Source organism: Eumetopias jubatus, unplaced genomic scaffold (genome assembly GCF_037043125.1).
Source record: "Eumetopias jubatus isolate StellerSeaLion01/CBP00866 unplaced genomic scaffold, mEumJub1_p1.0 scaffold_12, whole genome shotgun sequence".
NCBI lineage: Eukaryota > Metazoa > Chordata > Mammalia > Carnivora > Otariidae > Eumetopias > Eumetopias jubatus.
This window is the reverse complement of record NW_028274818.1, coordinates 67,714,738-67,729,266: the sequence shown is the minus strand read 5'-3', so window position 1 is coordinate 67,729,266 and position 14,529 is coordinate 67,714,738. Positions and strand designations below refer to the sequence as shown.

At 39.7% G+C, this 14,529-nt stretch overlaps 1 protein-coding gene across 4 annotated transcripts in view; it reads left to right on the top strand.

Annotated features, from left to right (window-relative positions):
• Window positions 1-14,529, top strand: part of DNAH14 (dynein axonemal heavy chain 14) — a 329,828-nt gene that overhangs the window by 2,820 nt on the left and 312,479 nt on the right. For 2 of the 4 annotated variants that reach the window (XM_028111778.2, XM_088017201.1), the window contains exon 2: window positions 2,955-3,129. In XM_028111778.2, the coding sequence (XP_027967579.2) occupies window positions 2,955-3,129 (175 nt within the window). The remainder of the gene's footprint in view (window positions 1-2,954; window positions 3,130-14,529) is intronic. The other 2 variants (XM_088017199.1, XM_088017202.1) reach the window with 2 other exon arrangements.

Below are 14,529 nucleotides of genomic sequence, written 5' to 3'. Positions count from 1 at the left end.
TTTTCTGACTTATTTTGCTTAGCATAGTACTCTCTGGTTCCATCCACATCATTGCAAATGGCAAGATTTCATTCCTTTTTATCCACTAAAATTGTTCAATTTGTGGTTATGAATCATGATTGCCTCCCCAACTTCCCCTCCCCCCATAGACCACACATATTAGGCTCAGGCAGATTTCCAGAGCTTCTGAATTTCTGAGTTCTAACAAATTCAAGAAGTGAATAATTCCAATCTTATACAACTTCTTCCATAGAACAGAAAAAGAGAAAATTGTCCCTAAATTGCACACACACATTGGGCGGGGGCAACGGGAGGGAGAGAGAGAAACTTAAACAGACTCTGTGCTGAACTCGGAGCCTGAGCTGGGGCTCAGTCTCATGACCCTGAGAGCACAACCTGAGCCAAAACCAAGAATCCAATGCCCAACCCACTGTGCCACCCAGTGCCCCCATTTATACAATCTTCTAAGTCAGTTTCGTTCATAACCTTAGAAGCAGAAAACCCTAAATAAGATACTAACCTACAGGTTACAGTAGCATATAAAAATGGATGATACACCAAGATCAAATTGTATAGCTTATCTCAAAAATGCAAGGTTGGTTCAACATTAGAAAGTGCATCAATACCAATTACCATTAATATAGTAAAGGAAGAAAAGCATTTGATAATATGGATTATCTCTTAATGATAAAAACTTTTAGCAAACTACATGATTAAGGGCATTTACCAAAAACCTGAAGCAAGTATTTCTAATGGTCAAGTCTTAAAAGTGTTCCTTTATAAGTTGAGAAAAGTGACAAGGATACTTGCTATTACCACTTCTGTGTGACATCCTATTAAAGGTCCTAAGTCCATAAGACAAGAAAAAAGATGAAAGCTGGAAGGTTTGAAAAAGGAGAAACAAACCGTAATCATTTTTAGATGATACGATGTCTAGTAAGAAAGTACAAAAGAATTTACGGTTTTGTAATTAATAAGTTAATTTAACTTAGCAAGGCTGCTAGATTAAAATCAGTGTATGTAAGTGAATTTTGTTCCTATAGTCCAGCAATAGATCGAAAACTTAATTTTAATCATAACTATCATTTGTAATAGTAATGAAAAACCCAGTACCTAGGAAAAATCATGTGTTTGGCCTTTGTGGAGAAAATTACAAAATTTAATTGAGAATGCAATAAAATTTATATGGAAAAGCAAAAGGCCAAGGATATGTAAGCACTCTTTAAGAAAATAATTTGGAGGGATGAACCTACAGCTGTGACAACGATAGCAGTTAAAGCAGTGGGATAGAAAAACAAGGACAGACAACTAAAAATCAAGACCCGGAGGAGGGTTCTTGTATATGGTTGGAGTGGTGCAGGCTTGTATACAGTTGTACGCCTGGAGCTACAGGCTGGGGAGGAGAGGATGGGGGTGTTCAGTAATACGTGGTGACTACTGCACATCGTCATGGCATGGGAGCCGCAAGAACTGGGTCTGCCCTTCACATCATACCCCAACGCAAGGATGAATTATAAGACTTGTGGAAGGCAAAACTTTAAAACTATTTGTAAAAGAGTAAGAGTTTTGTCAAGATTGAAGGACGGACAGATTTCTTAAGAATAAACACAGATCGCAGGGGCGCCTGGGTGGTTCAGTCGTTGGGCGTCTGCCTTCGGCTCAGGTCATGATCTCAGGGTCCTGGGATTGAGCCCCGCATCGGGCTCCCTGCTCCACGGGAAGCCTGCTTCTCCCTCCCCTGCTCCCCCTGCTTGTGTTCCCTCTCTCGCTGTGTTTCTCTCTGTCAAATAAATAAATAAAATCTTTTAAAAAAAAAGAATAAACACAAATTGTAGATGCAAAGATAGATAAATTAGGTTATATTAAGGTGAAGAACTTAGATTTATGAAGACTTCATCAAGAAAGTGAGAAGTTGAGTCCAAACCAGAAGAGGTTTTCAGCACATGTAAAATCACAAAAGATTACTATATAAAATGTGAAAAGAACTTCTGAACATTGTTAAGAAAATGGTATACAATTCACTATAAAAAAAAAAGATATGGATCAGACATTTCAACAAAGAGGAAACTGTTCAAGGTGTTTATAAACCAAAGGGGACTCAGAATGCTCAAGGGAGAAGGGTTTAAGAATACCTAATAAAGGTATCCATGAACAAGTATTAAGAAGTCGTGTTCTGTCTTTGAAGAGAAAGTTTGCCTTCTTATTCATGTGACTAAGTATTTTTGTTTAATATACCAATGGGTAGTTTTGCCCACTGAGCAGCATGTGAGGATCCACGGAGCTCTGCATTTCCTGCACCTTGCAAAAATACGGTCTATGGCATAAGTCAGCTGTAGGCACTGATTTTGGATTCTGTTCTTAGGAAAAGGTTTTCTAACATTTACAAATAGGCAGTTGGCTAATGTATTGCAAAATATGGTTTTAGTCTTGATAAGGGCGGTTGTTGGTGTTGGTTTTATAAAGAAGGGTAATATATGAGTATTGAATTTCAAAAAACTGTGTTCTGACCTCACTCTGCTGCTGATTGGTTAATATTTCTTCATCTTTTAAGTTAGATGAGGATTCTTAAGTCCTTTCCAGCGTTAAAATTTCCATGATAATATCAGACCCCTTTTGCATTTAACTAGACTCTCCATGTTTCAGATCTGCTTTTTGTATTTTTTATTATTCATTTATTAAATTTTTTTTTTTTTTAATTTTTAAGTAGGCTCCGCATCCAGCATGGAGCCCAGGACAGGGCTCGAACTCACAACCCTGAGATCAAGACCTGAGCTGAGATCAAGAGTCGGACACTTAACTGACTGAGCCCCACAGGTGCCCCCAGATCTGCTTTTTAAAGTGTATCAAAATTGCTTGAAAGGATAGATACTGTATTGTAAAGTACGGTATAAGGATTTAAACTTTGAGTCCTAGAGTCTGTTAACCGTAGTGTCTTACTTTCTTTGTCATATTAGACTTCAAAAATATGAAGAGCAAGAATATGAAGCTGTCACACTGTCAGAGGATCAACCAGCTAAAGTAGGAGAAAAAGAAACCTCGAAATATAAAACATTCAGAATGCATTCTGTACCCCTGAAGTCAGAGGAAACAGGAGAAATCTATCAAGATTACTACTCTCCAGGCATGCCAGTTTATGTTTTCTTTTATGGAGATGGAAGGAAGTTGTCATAGCATTAACTTAAGAATAACAAGCGAACTACATTGCAATACTAGTGTATTTTCAGAGTACGAGGTTCGGTGCTTTATTGATTTTGTTAGTCGTAGCTGTTGGTGAGATCTTCAGATACAGAGCTTGTCTCTTAAAGGGAACGTGATCTAAGTAGTCCTCACGATGAAGATAACAGTGGTATCGCTGCCACTGCCAAGAATATCTGACATTTCTGGAGCAACTTAGAGTTGACCTCACTCTTGCCTGCATGTCATCTTTCTTGGGGTTTGTGTGAGGTGAGGACCCTCAAGTTGGGTCCTCGTTCCCTGAAGGGCCCGCTGCCTTCTGGCTGTGCGGTGACCTCCTCTGTGCTCTTGTCTGCCAGGGCCCTGACTGCTCCTTCATGGGCCCCTGTTCGTCTTCCTTCCCTCCACTTGTTCCCCCCAACTGCACCATTAACAGTATGTAAAACGATTTGTTTAACCACACTTCCTTTTTTACCCTGCTCTTTTCTATCCTCAGTTTTATGAAGGTTGCTCTTTGGGTTGGCAGAACTGCAACTCTAATCAGTGTAATTGTCCCTTTTCCCGGCCTTCCCCCTCATACTGAAAACTTTCTCACTCACGTGGGTTCGTTCTTTTCCTGAATCATGGTATCCAGCATCAATGGGGCGGTCAGCACTGCCTGGTGCCCTTTTATGTCTCCATTGAGTTTTGCCTCTCATTACTCACCGCATCTCTTTACACTGTCACAGTTTACCCATAAGCCGGCAAAGACATCTGAGAACCATGGCAACAGGCCCCTTCCCCAGAAGATCAGCACGAACAGCCAGCCAAGACGAAGTTTACTGATCAATGAGAATGGCAGAACTCCAGCACTAGGGGAATACTGCACATAGAATTCATGGCTGTTTTCCCATGATTCTTCAGTCTTTCAAAGTAAATTTTTTTAATTTTTTTCTTTTTCTTTTTCCTTCGTTTTCTTTTTGCCTTTTCAACCAACATCTTATCAATCCCTTTTTAAAAAAATCTTTTTTATTTTTCATTTTTAGAGTCATGTTCTATCCCTTCATAGTAGTTAACCTTATTTTTGGTATGTATATATAAGTTCTCTCTTTAAAATTTTGGGATACAGTTTCTTCTAACAGACCAAAATATACCCTAAATCTCTAGTGTATGGCTTTGTTCCAGTTTCCTGCCTGATCACATTCTCTCCCCCCCCTTTTTTTTTAATCCTCTTCTTCCTTTTTTCAACCAACTTATCAATTCCTTCTATAAAATCTTTTATAATTTTCATCTTTACAGTCATATTCCATCCCTTCATTGTATTTACCCTTATTTTTTACATATATAAGTTTTTCTTTCTTTAAAATTTTGGGAGGCACTTTCTTCTAACAGACCAAAATTTGCCCAAATCTAGTGTGTGGCACTAATCTCTGCACCAGCCTGATCATATTTGATCATATTCTGTTTTTTTTTTTAATCTTTCTTTTCCTTTTTCTTTTTTCCTTTTTCTTTCTTTCCCTTTCTTTTCCCTGGTTTCAGGTCTCTTCTGATTTGTTCAGTGTATATTTTTCTGGGGTCGTTGTTACCCTGTTAGCATTTTGTTCTCTCATTCATCTGTTCTCCTCTGGACAAAATGACAAGACGGAAAAAATCACCTCAAAAAAAAAGGACAAGAGGCAGTACCAACTGCCAGGGACCTAATCAGTACGGACATCCTGGACATTAGTAAGATGTCGGAACTAGAGTTCAGAATTACGATTTTAAAGATACTAGCTGGACTTGAAAAAAGCATGGAAGTTATTAGAGAAACACTTTCTGGAGAAATAACTAAAATCTAACCAAGTCGACATCAAAAAGGCTATTAATGAGGTGCCATCCAAAATGGAGGCTCTAACTGCTAGGATAAATGAGGCAAAAGACAATTAGTGATATAGAAGACCAAATGATGGAAAATAAAGAAGCTGAGAAAAAGAGAGATAAACAACTACTGGATCACAAGGGCAGAATTTGAGAGATAAGTGATATCATAAGACGAAACAATATTAGAATAATTGGGATCCCAGAAGAAGAAGAAAGAGAGAGGGGCAGAAGGTATATTGAAGCAAATTATAGCAGAGAACTTCCCTAATTTGGTGAAGGAAACAGGCATCAAAATCCATGAGGCACAGAGAACACCCCCTCAAAGTCAATAAAAATAGGTCAACACCCCGACATCTAATAGTAAAACTTACGAGTCTCAGAGACAAAGAGAAAATCCTGAAAGCAGCTCGGGAGAAGAGATCTGTAACCTACAATGGTACAAATATTAGATTGGCAACAGACCTATCCACAGAGACCTGGCAGGCCAGAAAGGACTGGCATGATATCTTCAGAGCACTAAATGAGAAAAATATGCAGCCAAGAATACTATATCCAACTAGGTTGTCACTGAAAATAGAAGGAGAGATAAAAAGCTTCCAGGACAAACAAAAACTAAAGGAATTTGCAAACACGAAACCAGCCCTCTAAGAAATATTGAAACAGGTTCTCTAAGCAAAGAGAGAGCCTAAAAGCAGCATAGACCAGAAAGGAACACAGACAATATACAGTAACAGTCACATTACAGGCAATGCAATGACACTAAATTCGTATCTTTCAATAGTCACCCTGAATGTAAATGGGCTAAATGCCCCAATCAAAAGACACAGGCTATCAGATAAAAAAACAAGACCCATCAGTATGCTGTCTGCAAGAGACTCATTTTAGACCCAAAGACACCTCCAGGTTGAAAGTGAGGGGGTGGAACACCATTTACCATGCTTTGGACACTAAAAGAAAGCTGGGGTGGCAATCCTTATATCAGACAAATTAGATTTTAAAACAAAGACTCTAATAAGAGATGAAGAAGGACACTATATCCTACTTAAAGGATCTATCCAACAAGAAGATCTAACAATTGTAAATTATGCCACTAACATGGGAGCAGCCAATTAATAACAAAAACAAAGAAACACATCGACAACAATACAATAATAGTAGGGGACTTTAACACCCCCCCCCCCACTGAAATGGACTGATCATCTAAGCAAAAGATCAACAAGGAAATAAAGACTTTAAATGACACGCTGGACCAAATGGACTTCACAGATATATTCAGAACATTCCATCCAACATCAACAGAATACACATTCTTCTCTAGTGCCCATGGAACATTCTCCAGAATAGATCACATCCTAGGTCACAAATCAGGTCTCAACCGGTACCAAAAGACTGGGATCATTCCCTGTGTATTTTTGGACCACAATGCTTTGAAACTGGAACTCAATGACAAGAGCAAAGTCGGAAAGAACTCAAATACATGGAGGCTAAAGGGCATCCTACTAAAGAATGAATGGGTCAACCAGGAAATTAAAGAAGAATTAAAGAAATTCATGGAAACAAATGAAAATGAAAACACAACTGTTCAAAATCTTTGGGATGCAGCAAAGGTGGTCTTAAGAGGAAAGTATGTAGCAATACAAGCCTTTCTCAAGAAACAAGAAAGGTCTCAAATACACAACCTAACCCTACATCTAAAGGAGTTGGAGAAAGAACAGCAAATAAAGCCTAAACCCAGCAGGAGAAGAGAAATAATAAAGATCAGAGCAGAAATCAATGAACTAGAAACCAAAAGAACAGTAGAACAGATCAACGAAACTAGGAGCTGATTCTTTGAAAGAATTAATAAGATTGATAAACCCCTGGCCAGACTTATCAAAAAGAAAAGAGAAGTGGCCCAAATAAATAAAATCATGACTGAAAGAGGAGAGATCACAACCAACACCAAAGAAATACAAACAATTATAACAACATATTTTGAGCGACTATATGCCAGCAAATTAGATAATCTGGAAGAAATGGATGCATTTCTAGAGATGTATCAACTACCAAAACTGAACCAGGAAGAAATAGAAAACCTGAACAGACCTATAACCACTAAGGAAATTGAAGCAGTCATCAAAAATCTCCCAACAAACAAGAGCCCAGGGCCAGATGGCTTCCCAGGGGAATTCTACCAAACATTTAAGGAAGAATTAATACCTATTCTTCTGAAACTGTTCCAAAAAATAGAAATGGAAGGAAAACTTCCAAACTTGTTTTATGAGGCCACCATTACCTTGATCCCAAAACCAGACAAAGACCCCATCAAAAAGGAGAATTACAGACCAATATCCCTGATGAACATGGATGCAAAAATTCTCACCAAAATACTAGCCAGTAGGATCCAACAGTATATTAAAAGGATTACTCACCACGACCAAGTGGGATTTATTCCTGGGCTGCAAGGTTGGTTAAACATCTGCAAATCAATCAATGTGAAACACTACATTAATAAAAGAAAGAATAAGAACCATAAGATCCTCTCAATAGATGCAGAAAAAGCATTTGACAAAGTACAGCATCCTTTCTTGATCAAAACTCTTCAGAGTATATGGATAGAGGGCACATACTTTAATATCATAAAAGCCATCTATGAAAAACCCACAGCAATTATCATTCTCAGTGGGGAAAAACTGAGAGCTTTCCCCCTAAGGTCAGGAATGCGGCAGGGTTGTCCACTATCACCGCTGCCTGCCACCACCACTAAGACCTCAATGTGAGACTATTCAACATAGTATTGGAAGTCCTAGCCACAGCAATCAGACAACAAAAAGAAATCAAAGACATCCAAATCGGCAAAGAAGTCAAACTCTCACTGTTTGCAGATGATATGATACTTTATGTGGAAAACCCAAGACTCCACCCCAAAACTGCTAGAACTCATACAGGAATTCAGTCAAGTGGCAGGATATAAAATCAATGCACAGATATCAGTGGCATTCCTATACACCAACAACAAGACAGAAGAAAGAGAAATTAAGGAGTCAATCCCATTTACAATTGCACCCCAAACCATAAGATACCTAGGAATAAATCTAACCAAAGAGGCAAAGAATCTGTACTCGAAAATTATAAAATACTATAAAAATACTATTAAAAATTATAAACTATAAAATACTATAAAAAACTATAAAATACTATATATAAAAAAGAAATTGAGGAAGATTCAAAGAAATGGAAAAACATTCCATGCTCATGGATTGGAAAGACAAATTTTGTGAAGATGTCAATGCTACCTAGAGCAATCTACACATTTAATGCAATCCCTATCAAAATACCATCCACTTTTTTCAAAGAAATGGAACAAATAATCCTAAAATTTGTAGGGAACCAGAAAAGACCCTGAATAGCCAGAAGAATGTTGAAAAAGAAAACCAAAGCTGGTGGTATCACAATTCCGGACTTCAAGCTCTATTACAAAGCTGTCATCATCAAGACAGTATGGTACTGGCACAAAAACAGACACATAGACCAATGGAACAAAATAGAGAGCCCAGAAATGGACCCTTAACTCTATGGTCAGCTAATCTTCGACAAAGCAGGAAAGAATGTTCAATGGAAAAACAGTCTCTTCAACAAATGGTGTTGGGAAAATTGGACAGCCACATGCGGAAGAATGAACCTGGACCATTTCCTTACACCACACACAAAAATAGACTCAAAATGGATGAAAGACCTCAATGTGAGACAGAATTCCATCAAAATCCTAAAGGAGTACACAGGCAGCAACCTCTTCGACCTCAGCCGCAGCAACTTCTTCCTAGAGATATCACCAAAGGCACGGGAAGCAAGGGCAAAAATGAACTATTGGGACTTCATCAAGATAAAAAGCTTTTGCATAGCAAAAGAAATAGTCAACAAAACCAGAAGAAGTGACAGAATGGGAGAAGATATTTGCAAATGACATATCTGATAAAGGGCTAGTATCCAAAATCTGTAAAGAACTTATCAAACTCAACACCCAGAGAACAAATGATCTGATCAAGAAATGGGCAGAAGACATGAACAGACATTTTTCCAAAGAAGACATCCAAATGGCCAACAGACATATGAAAAAGTGCTCAGCATTGCTTGGCATCAGGGAAATCCAAATCAAAACCTCAATGAGATACCACCTCACATCTGTCAGCATGGCTAAAATTAACAAGTCAGGAAACGAGATGTTGGCGGGGATGCGGAGAAAGGGGAACCCCCCTACACTGTTGGTGGGAATGCGAGCTGGTGCAGCCACTCTGGAAAACAGTATGGAGGTTCCTCAAAAAGTTGACAATAGAGCTACCATATGACCCAGCAGTTGCACTACTGGCTATTTACCCCAAAGATACAAATGTAGGGATCCGAAGGGGTACGTGCACCCCGATGTTTATAGCAGCAATGTCCACAATAGCCAAACTGTGCAAATAGCAAAGATGTCCATTGACAGATGAATGGATAAACAAGATGTGTTATATATATATATAATGGAATATTATGCAGCCATCAAAAGGAGTGAAGTCTTGCTATTTACAACAACGTTGATGGAACTGGAAGGTATTATGCTGAGCGAAATAAGTCAATCAGAGAAAGACAGGTATCATATCTCACTGATATGAGGAATTCTTAATCTCAGGAAACAAACTGAGGGTTCCTGGAGTGGTGGGGGGTGGGAGGGATAGGGTGGCTGGGTGATAGACACTGGGGAGGGTATGTGCTATGGTGAGAGCTGTGAATTGTGTAAGACTATTGAATCACAGACCTGTACGTCTGAAACAAATAATACATTATATGTTAAAAAAAAATAGGAAGGGAAAAATGAAGTGGAGGAATTCTGAGGAGGAGATGAACCATGAGAGACGATGGACTCAGAAACAAACTGAGGGTTCTAGAGGGGAAGTGTGTAGGGGATGGGTTAGCCTGGTGATGGGTATTAAAGAGGGCATTTACTGAATGGAGCACTGGGTGTTATATGCAAACAATCATGGAACACTAATCAAAAACTAATGTAATATAGGGTGATTAACATAACATAATAAAATTTAAAAAAAAACAACCAAGGGCCAGAGGAAAAAGTCAAGGGAGAAATTTATTTATTTATTTATTTATTTATTTATTTATTTATTTATTTATTTAAAGATTTTATTTATTTATTAGAGAGAGAGAGACCCAGCAAGAGAGGGAACACAAGCTAGGGGGAGTGGGAGAGGGAGAAGCAGGCTTCCCGCGGAGCAGGGAGCCCGATGCGGGGCTCGATCCCAGGATCCTGAGATCATGACCTGAGCTGAAGGCAGACGCTCAACCGACTAAGCCACCCAGGCACCCTTCAAGGGAGAAATTTAAAAAAATGCCTGAGACAAATGAAAATGATACAGCATACCAGAACTTACAGGATGTAACAAAGCAGTTAGAAGAATGAAGTTCATAGCATCACAGGCCTACTTTGATAAATGAGAAAAATCTCAATTGAGGAAGTAGAGAAAGAACAAACAAAGCCAAGGTTAGTAGAAGGAAAGAAATAATAGAGATCAGAGCAAAAATAAATGTAATAGAGACTAAAAAGACAAAAGATCAATGTCACTAAGAGATGGTTCATTGGAAAGATAAAGTTGACAGACCTGTAGCAAGAATTACATACACAAAAAAACTCAAATAAATAAAACAAGAAATGAAAGAGGAGTTGGTATAGTGGATACCACTGGATCAAAGAGATACTATGAACAATTATGCACCAACAGATTGGATAACCCAGCATAAATGCATAAATTCGTAGAAACCTACAACCTACCAAGACTGAATCATGAAGAAATAGAAAAGTTGAACAGAACAATTAGTATTAAGAATTTGAATTGGTAATCAAAACCTCCCAGCAAACAAGTACAGGACCAGTTGGGTTCACTGGTGAATTCTGCCAAACATTCAAAGAAGATTTAATACCAATCCTTCTCAAATTCTTCCAAAAAATAAGAGAATACTTTCACACTCAGTTTACAAGGTCAGTATTACCCTGATATAAAAACCAAAGATGGCACAGGAAAAGAAAATGACAGACCAATATCCTGATGAACATGCAAAAATTGTCAACAAAATATTAGCAAACCAAATTCAGCAGTGCATTAAAAGCATGAAGTTCCTAGGAGAAAACATATGTGGAAACATCCTGGATATTGGTCTTGGCAGTGATCTGTTTTTGGATTGACACTAAAAGCAAAGGTGACAAAAGCAAATATAAACACGTGGGACTATATCAAACCAAAAGTCTTCTGCACAGTGAAGGACAACACCAACAAAATGAAAAGACTATGAAATGGAAGAAGATATTTGCAAATTATGTGTCCAATAAGGGGGTCATATCTAACATATATAAAGAACTCCTACAACTCAATAGCCATAAAAACCAAACTCCAATTAAAAATGGGCAGAGGACCTGAATAGACATTTTTCCAAAGACATGCGGACAGCCAACAGGTAATTATCAGGGGAATGTAAATCAAAACCACAATGAATTATAACCTCACACCTGTTAGGATGGCTAGTATCAGAAGACAAGAGATAGCTAGTGTTGGGGACAATGTAGAGAATAGGGAACCCTCATGCACGGTTGGTGGGAATGTAAGTTGCTGCAGCCACTGCGGAAAACAGTATGGAGGTTCCTCAAGAAACTAAAAGTAGGACTACCGTTATGATCCCATAATTGCATTTCTTCATATTTGTTTAAAAGAAATTTCATTTCTTTTACAACCCCACATTCATTGCAACATTATTTACAAGACATAGAAATAGTACTATTGATGGATAAAGAAACTGCAATATGTATATAGGATGGAATATTATTCAGCCATAAGAAAATGAAATCTTGCCATTTGTGACAACATTGATGGACCTTGACAGCATTATGCCAAGTGAAGTAAGTCATCAAAAGACAAATACAGTACGATTTCACTTATATGTGGAATGTAAAACAACAACAACCAAACTCAGGAATACAGAAAACAGGTTGGTGTTTGCCAGAGGCAGGGGTTGGGAGTGGGTAAAATGAGGGAAGGTGGTTAAATGTACAAACTTTCAGTTATAAATAAATAATGGGGACGCGATGTACAGCATGGTGACCGTTGTTAATAATAACGTGTTGTAGGGGCTTCTGGGTGGCTCAGTCTTTTAAGTGTCTCAGGTCATGGTCATGAGCTCAGATCATGACATGGTCATTGGCTCAGGTCATGATCCCAGAGTCCTGGGATCAAGCCCCACATCAGGCTCTCTGCTCGACGGGGAGGCTGCTTCTCCCCTGCCTGCTGTTCCCCCTGCTTGTGCGCTCTCTTTCTCTCTCTCTCTATCTCTCTCTCTGGCAAATAAATAAATAAAATCTTTAAAAAAATAATAGCATGTTGTAAATTTGGAAGTTGCTAAGGATAAATCTTAAAAGTTATCACAAGAAAAAAATTGCAACTATGTGATGAATGTTAGCTAGACTCATTGTGATGATCATTTTGCAGTATGTACAAATATCAAATCATTATGTTGTACACCTGAAACCAATACAATGTTATTTATTAATTATGTCTCAATCTTAAAAAAGGAAGGAGCAGTAGAAAGTAATAATAGTCAAATGAGGACTGAAAATGCCCATTGAATTTACTGACATGAAGGATATGGTCACTTGAGTGCTATTTAAGTGGAGGTCCGAAACTCAACTAGAATAGATTAAGAAGTAGGAGTAGATGCAAAAATAGAATAGTGAATACATGCAACTCTTTTGAGAAGTTTGACTGTGAAGAAAGGTGACGTAGAGCTCACCAACTAGAGGGAAATGTGGTCTTGGAATAGGTGAAGCTTGGTGGCAGCTCGAGCTTTATGGTGGGAGCTCGATCCGCAAAGGAGAATAGTAATAATGCAGACATGAGGGGATGGGGTCCAACCAAAGGGCGGAAAGGATTGGTTTGGATGGGAGGAGAAACAGCTCCCCTGTGAAGTCAGAGGGGCAGGAGGAAAGGACGGTGCCGGGGTGGGTTCGTTGGCTTACGTAGCACAGGCACGTTGAAGGAATTCCCATCTGGTGCATCTGTGTGCCCTGGGAAGTAGGCACGGAGATCCGTTGAAGGAGAGCGATTGGAAGGTGAAGGTGCAGGGCTTTGAGGGGCATCTGAGCTAGCCGCTGCAAAGCCAGACAGGCAAGTGAGCCAGGCCAACAGTAGGATTTCAGGTGAGTGTTCAGGGGCCATTTGTTATTCATTAATGTGGGTTTCGGAAGTTTCCAGTCCACTCGTGTTTGGGCCTTCGTGTAACAGCACAGAGCTGTGCAGACAGGCACACTGAATATAGAGTTGGCTTCTTCCAGGGCCGCTCTTCTGCCTTGGAGATGAGCTCAAGGGTGAGCATTGAGGCTACTGGCAAGAGTGTTGTTGAAAGATAATGTAATTTCAGCGGGGTCAAGAGCAAGATGAAAAGCCGCAGAGGGATGATGGGTGGTAAGTCATGGGGTTGTGAACTGGAGGTGCCGATGAGGTCGAGAAAAGTGGTGACGTCGGGAGTTCCGAGCAGGCTGGGAGAGGTTGGCTGACGCGGACTAGATAGGAGAGGGTGTTTAGAGAGTGGGGCGGGGTGTGGTGTCAGCCACCAGAATGATGGGGGTTTAATCCCGGGACAGTAGGCCCTCCCTGAGCCAGGGCTCCAGTCACTGAGCAGCCATGCTGGGGGCGGAAGCCGGTGAAGCCTGGAAGGGTCTGAGGTTGTGGGAAGGCATGCGCTCTGGGGGAGTGGTGTTTTTGGGGTTTTTTTGAGAGGGCAAGTTGTAAGGATTTGGAAGTGGTGAACGGGAACAGGGAGGGAAACAAGCCCACTTTCGGATCTCGAGGCATTTATGGTGCTGGCTTATCAACAACGCCTGCTTGAGAGGCCTGCATGTGGGTGAGGTCTGGGAAGTCACCAGGCTCCCATTCAGGCATGGGAGTGAGCGGGAGAAGCTCTTGGAGTAGCCGTCAGGGAGAAAGGAAGGTTTGCACGGTTCTCTCACATACTTTCCACCAGAGCCCATGTTTTGTCATGCGGTCTCCTGAACAAGACTTCGTTTTCTTAACCTTTCTCCATCCCACACCCGCAAGTAAAAACCGTACCATCATTCACTGTTTGATTCCATGGAGCAAGATGGGCATGTGGTCTCTGATTATACAAATAGGGACATGTTCTCTCTCTCTACCCCTCTGTGTCTCCTCTCAGTTATGATGATTGGCTGAAATAGAACTTACTGGCTGTTTTGCCTGTACTTGTTTTGTTTGTAATTATTGTGTCTTACCCCCTACTTAATTATAGCTCAGTGCTGTATGCTACATAAATCTTCCTTAAATCAATGAGAAAGTGTTAAATTATTTGCTTTTGAAAAACTGCATTTTCAATAATTTCCCCATTCTTCATGCTGAGAATCCACCAATCAGGTAAGTCATAGAAGGAATCTGAGAAATAGGCTGTATGTGACTTTTCTGCATTTCTAAGCATTTTTTTCTGACCTCA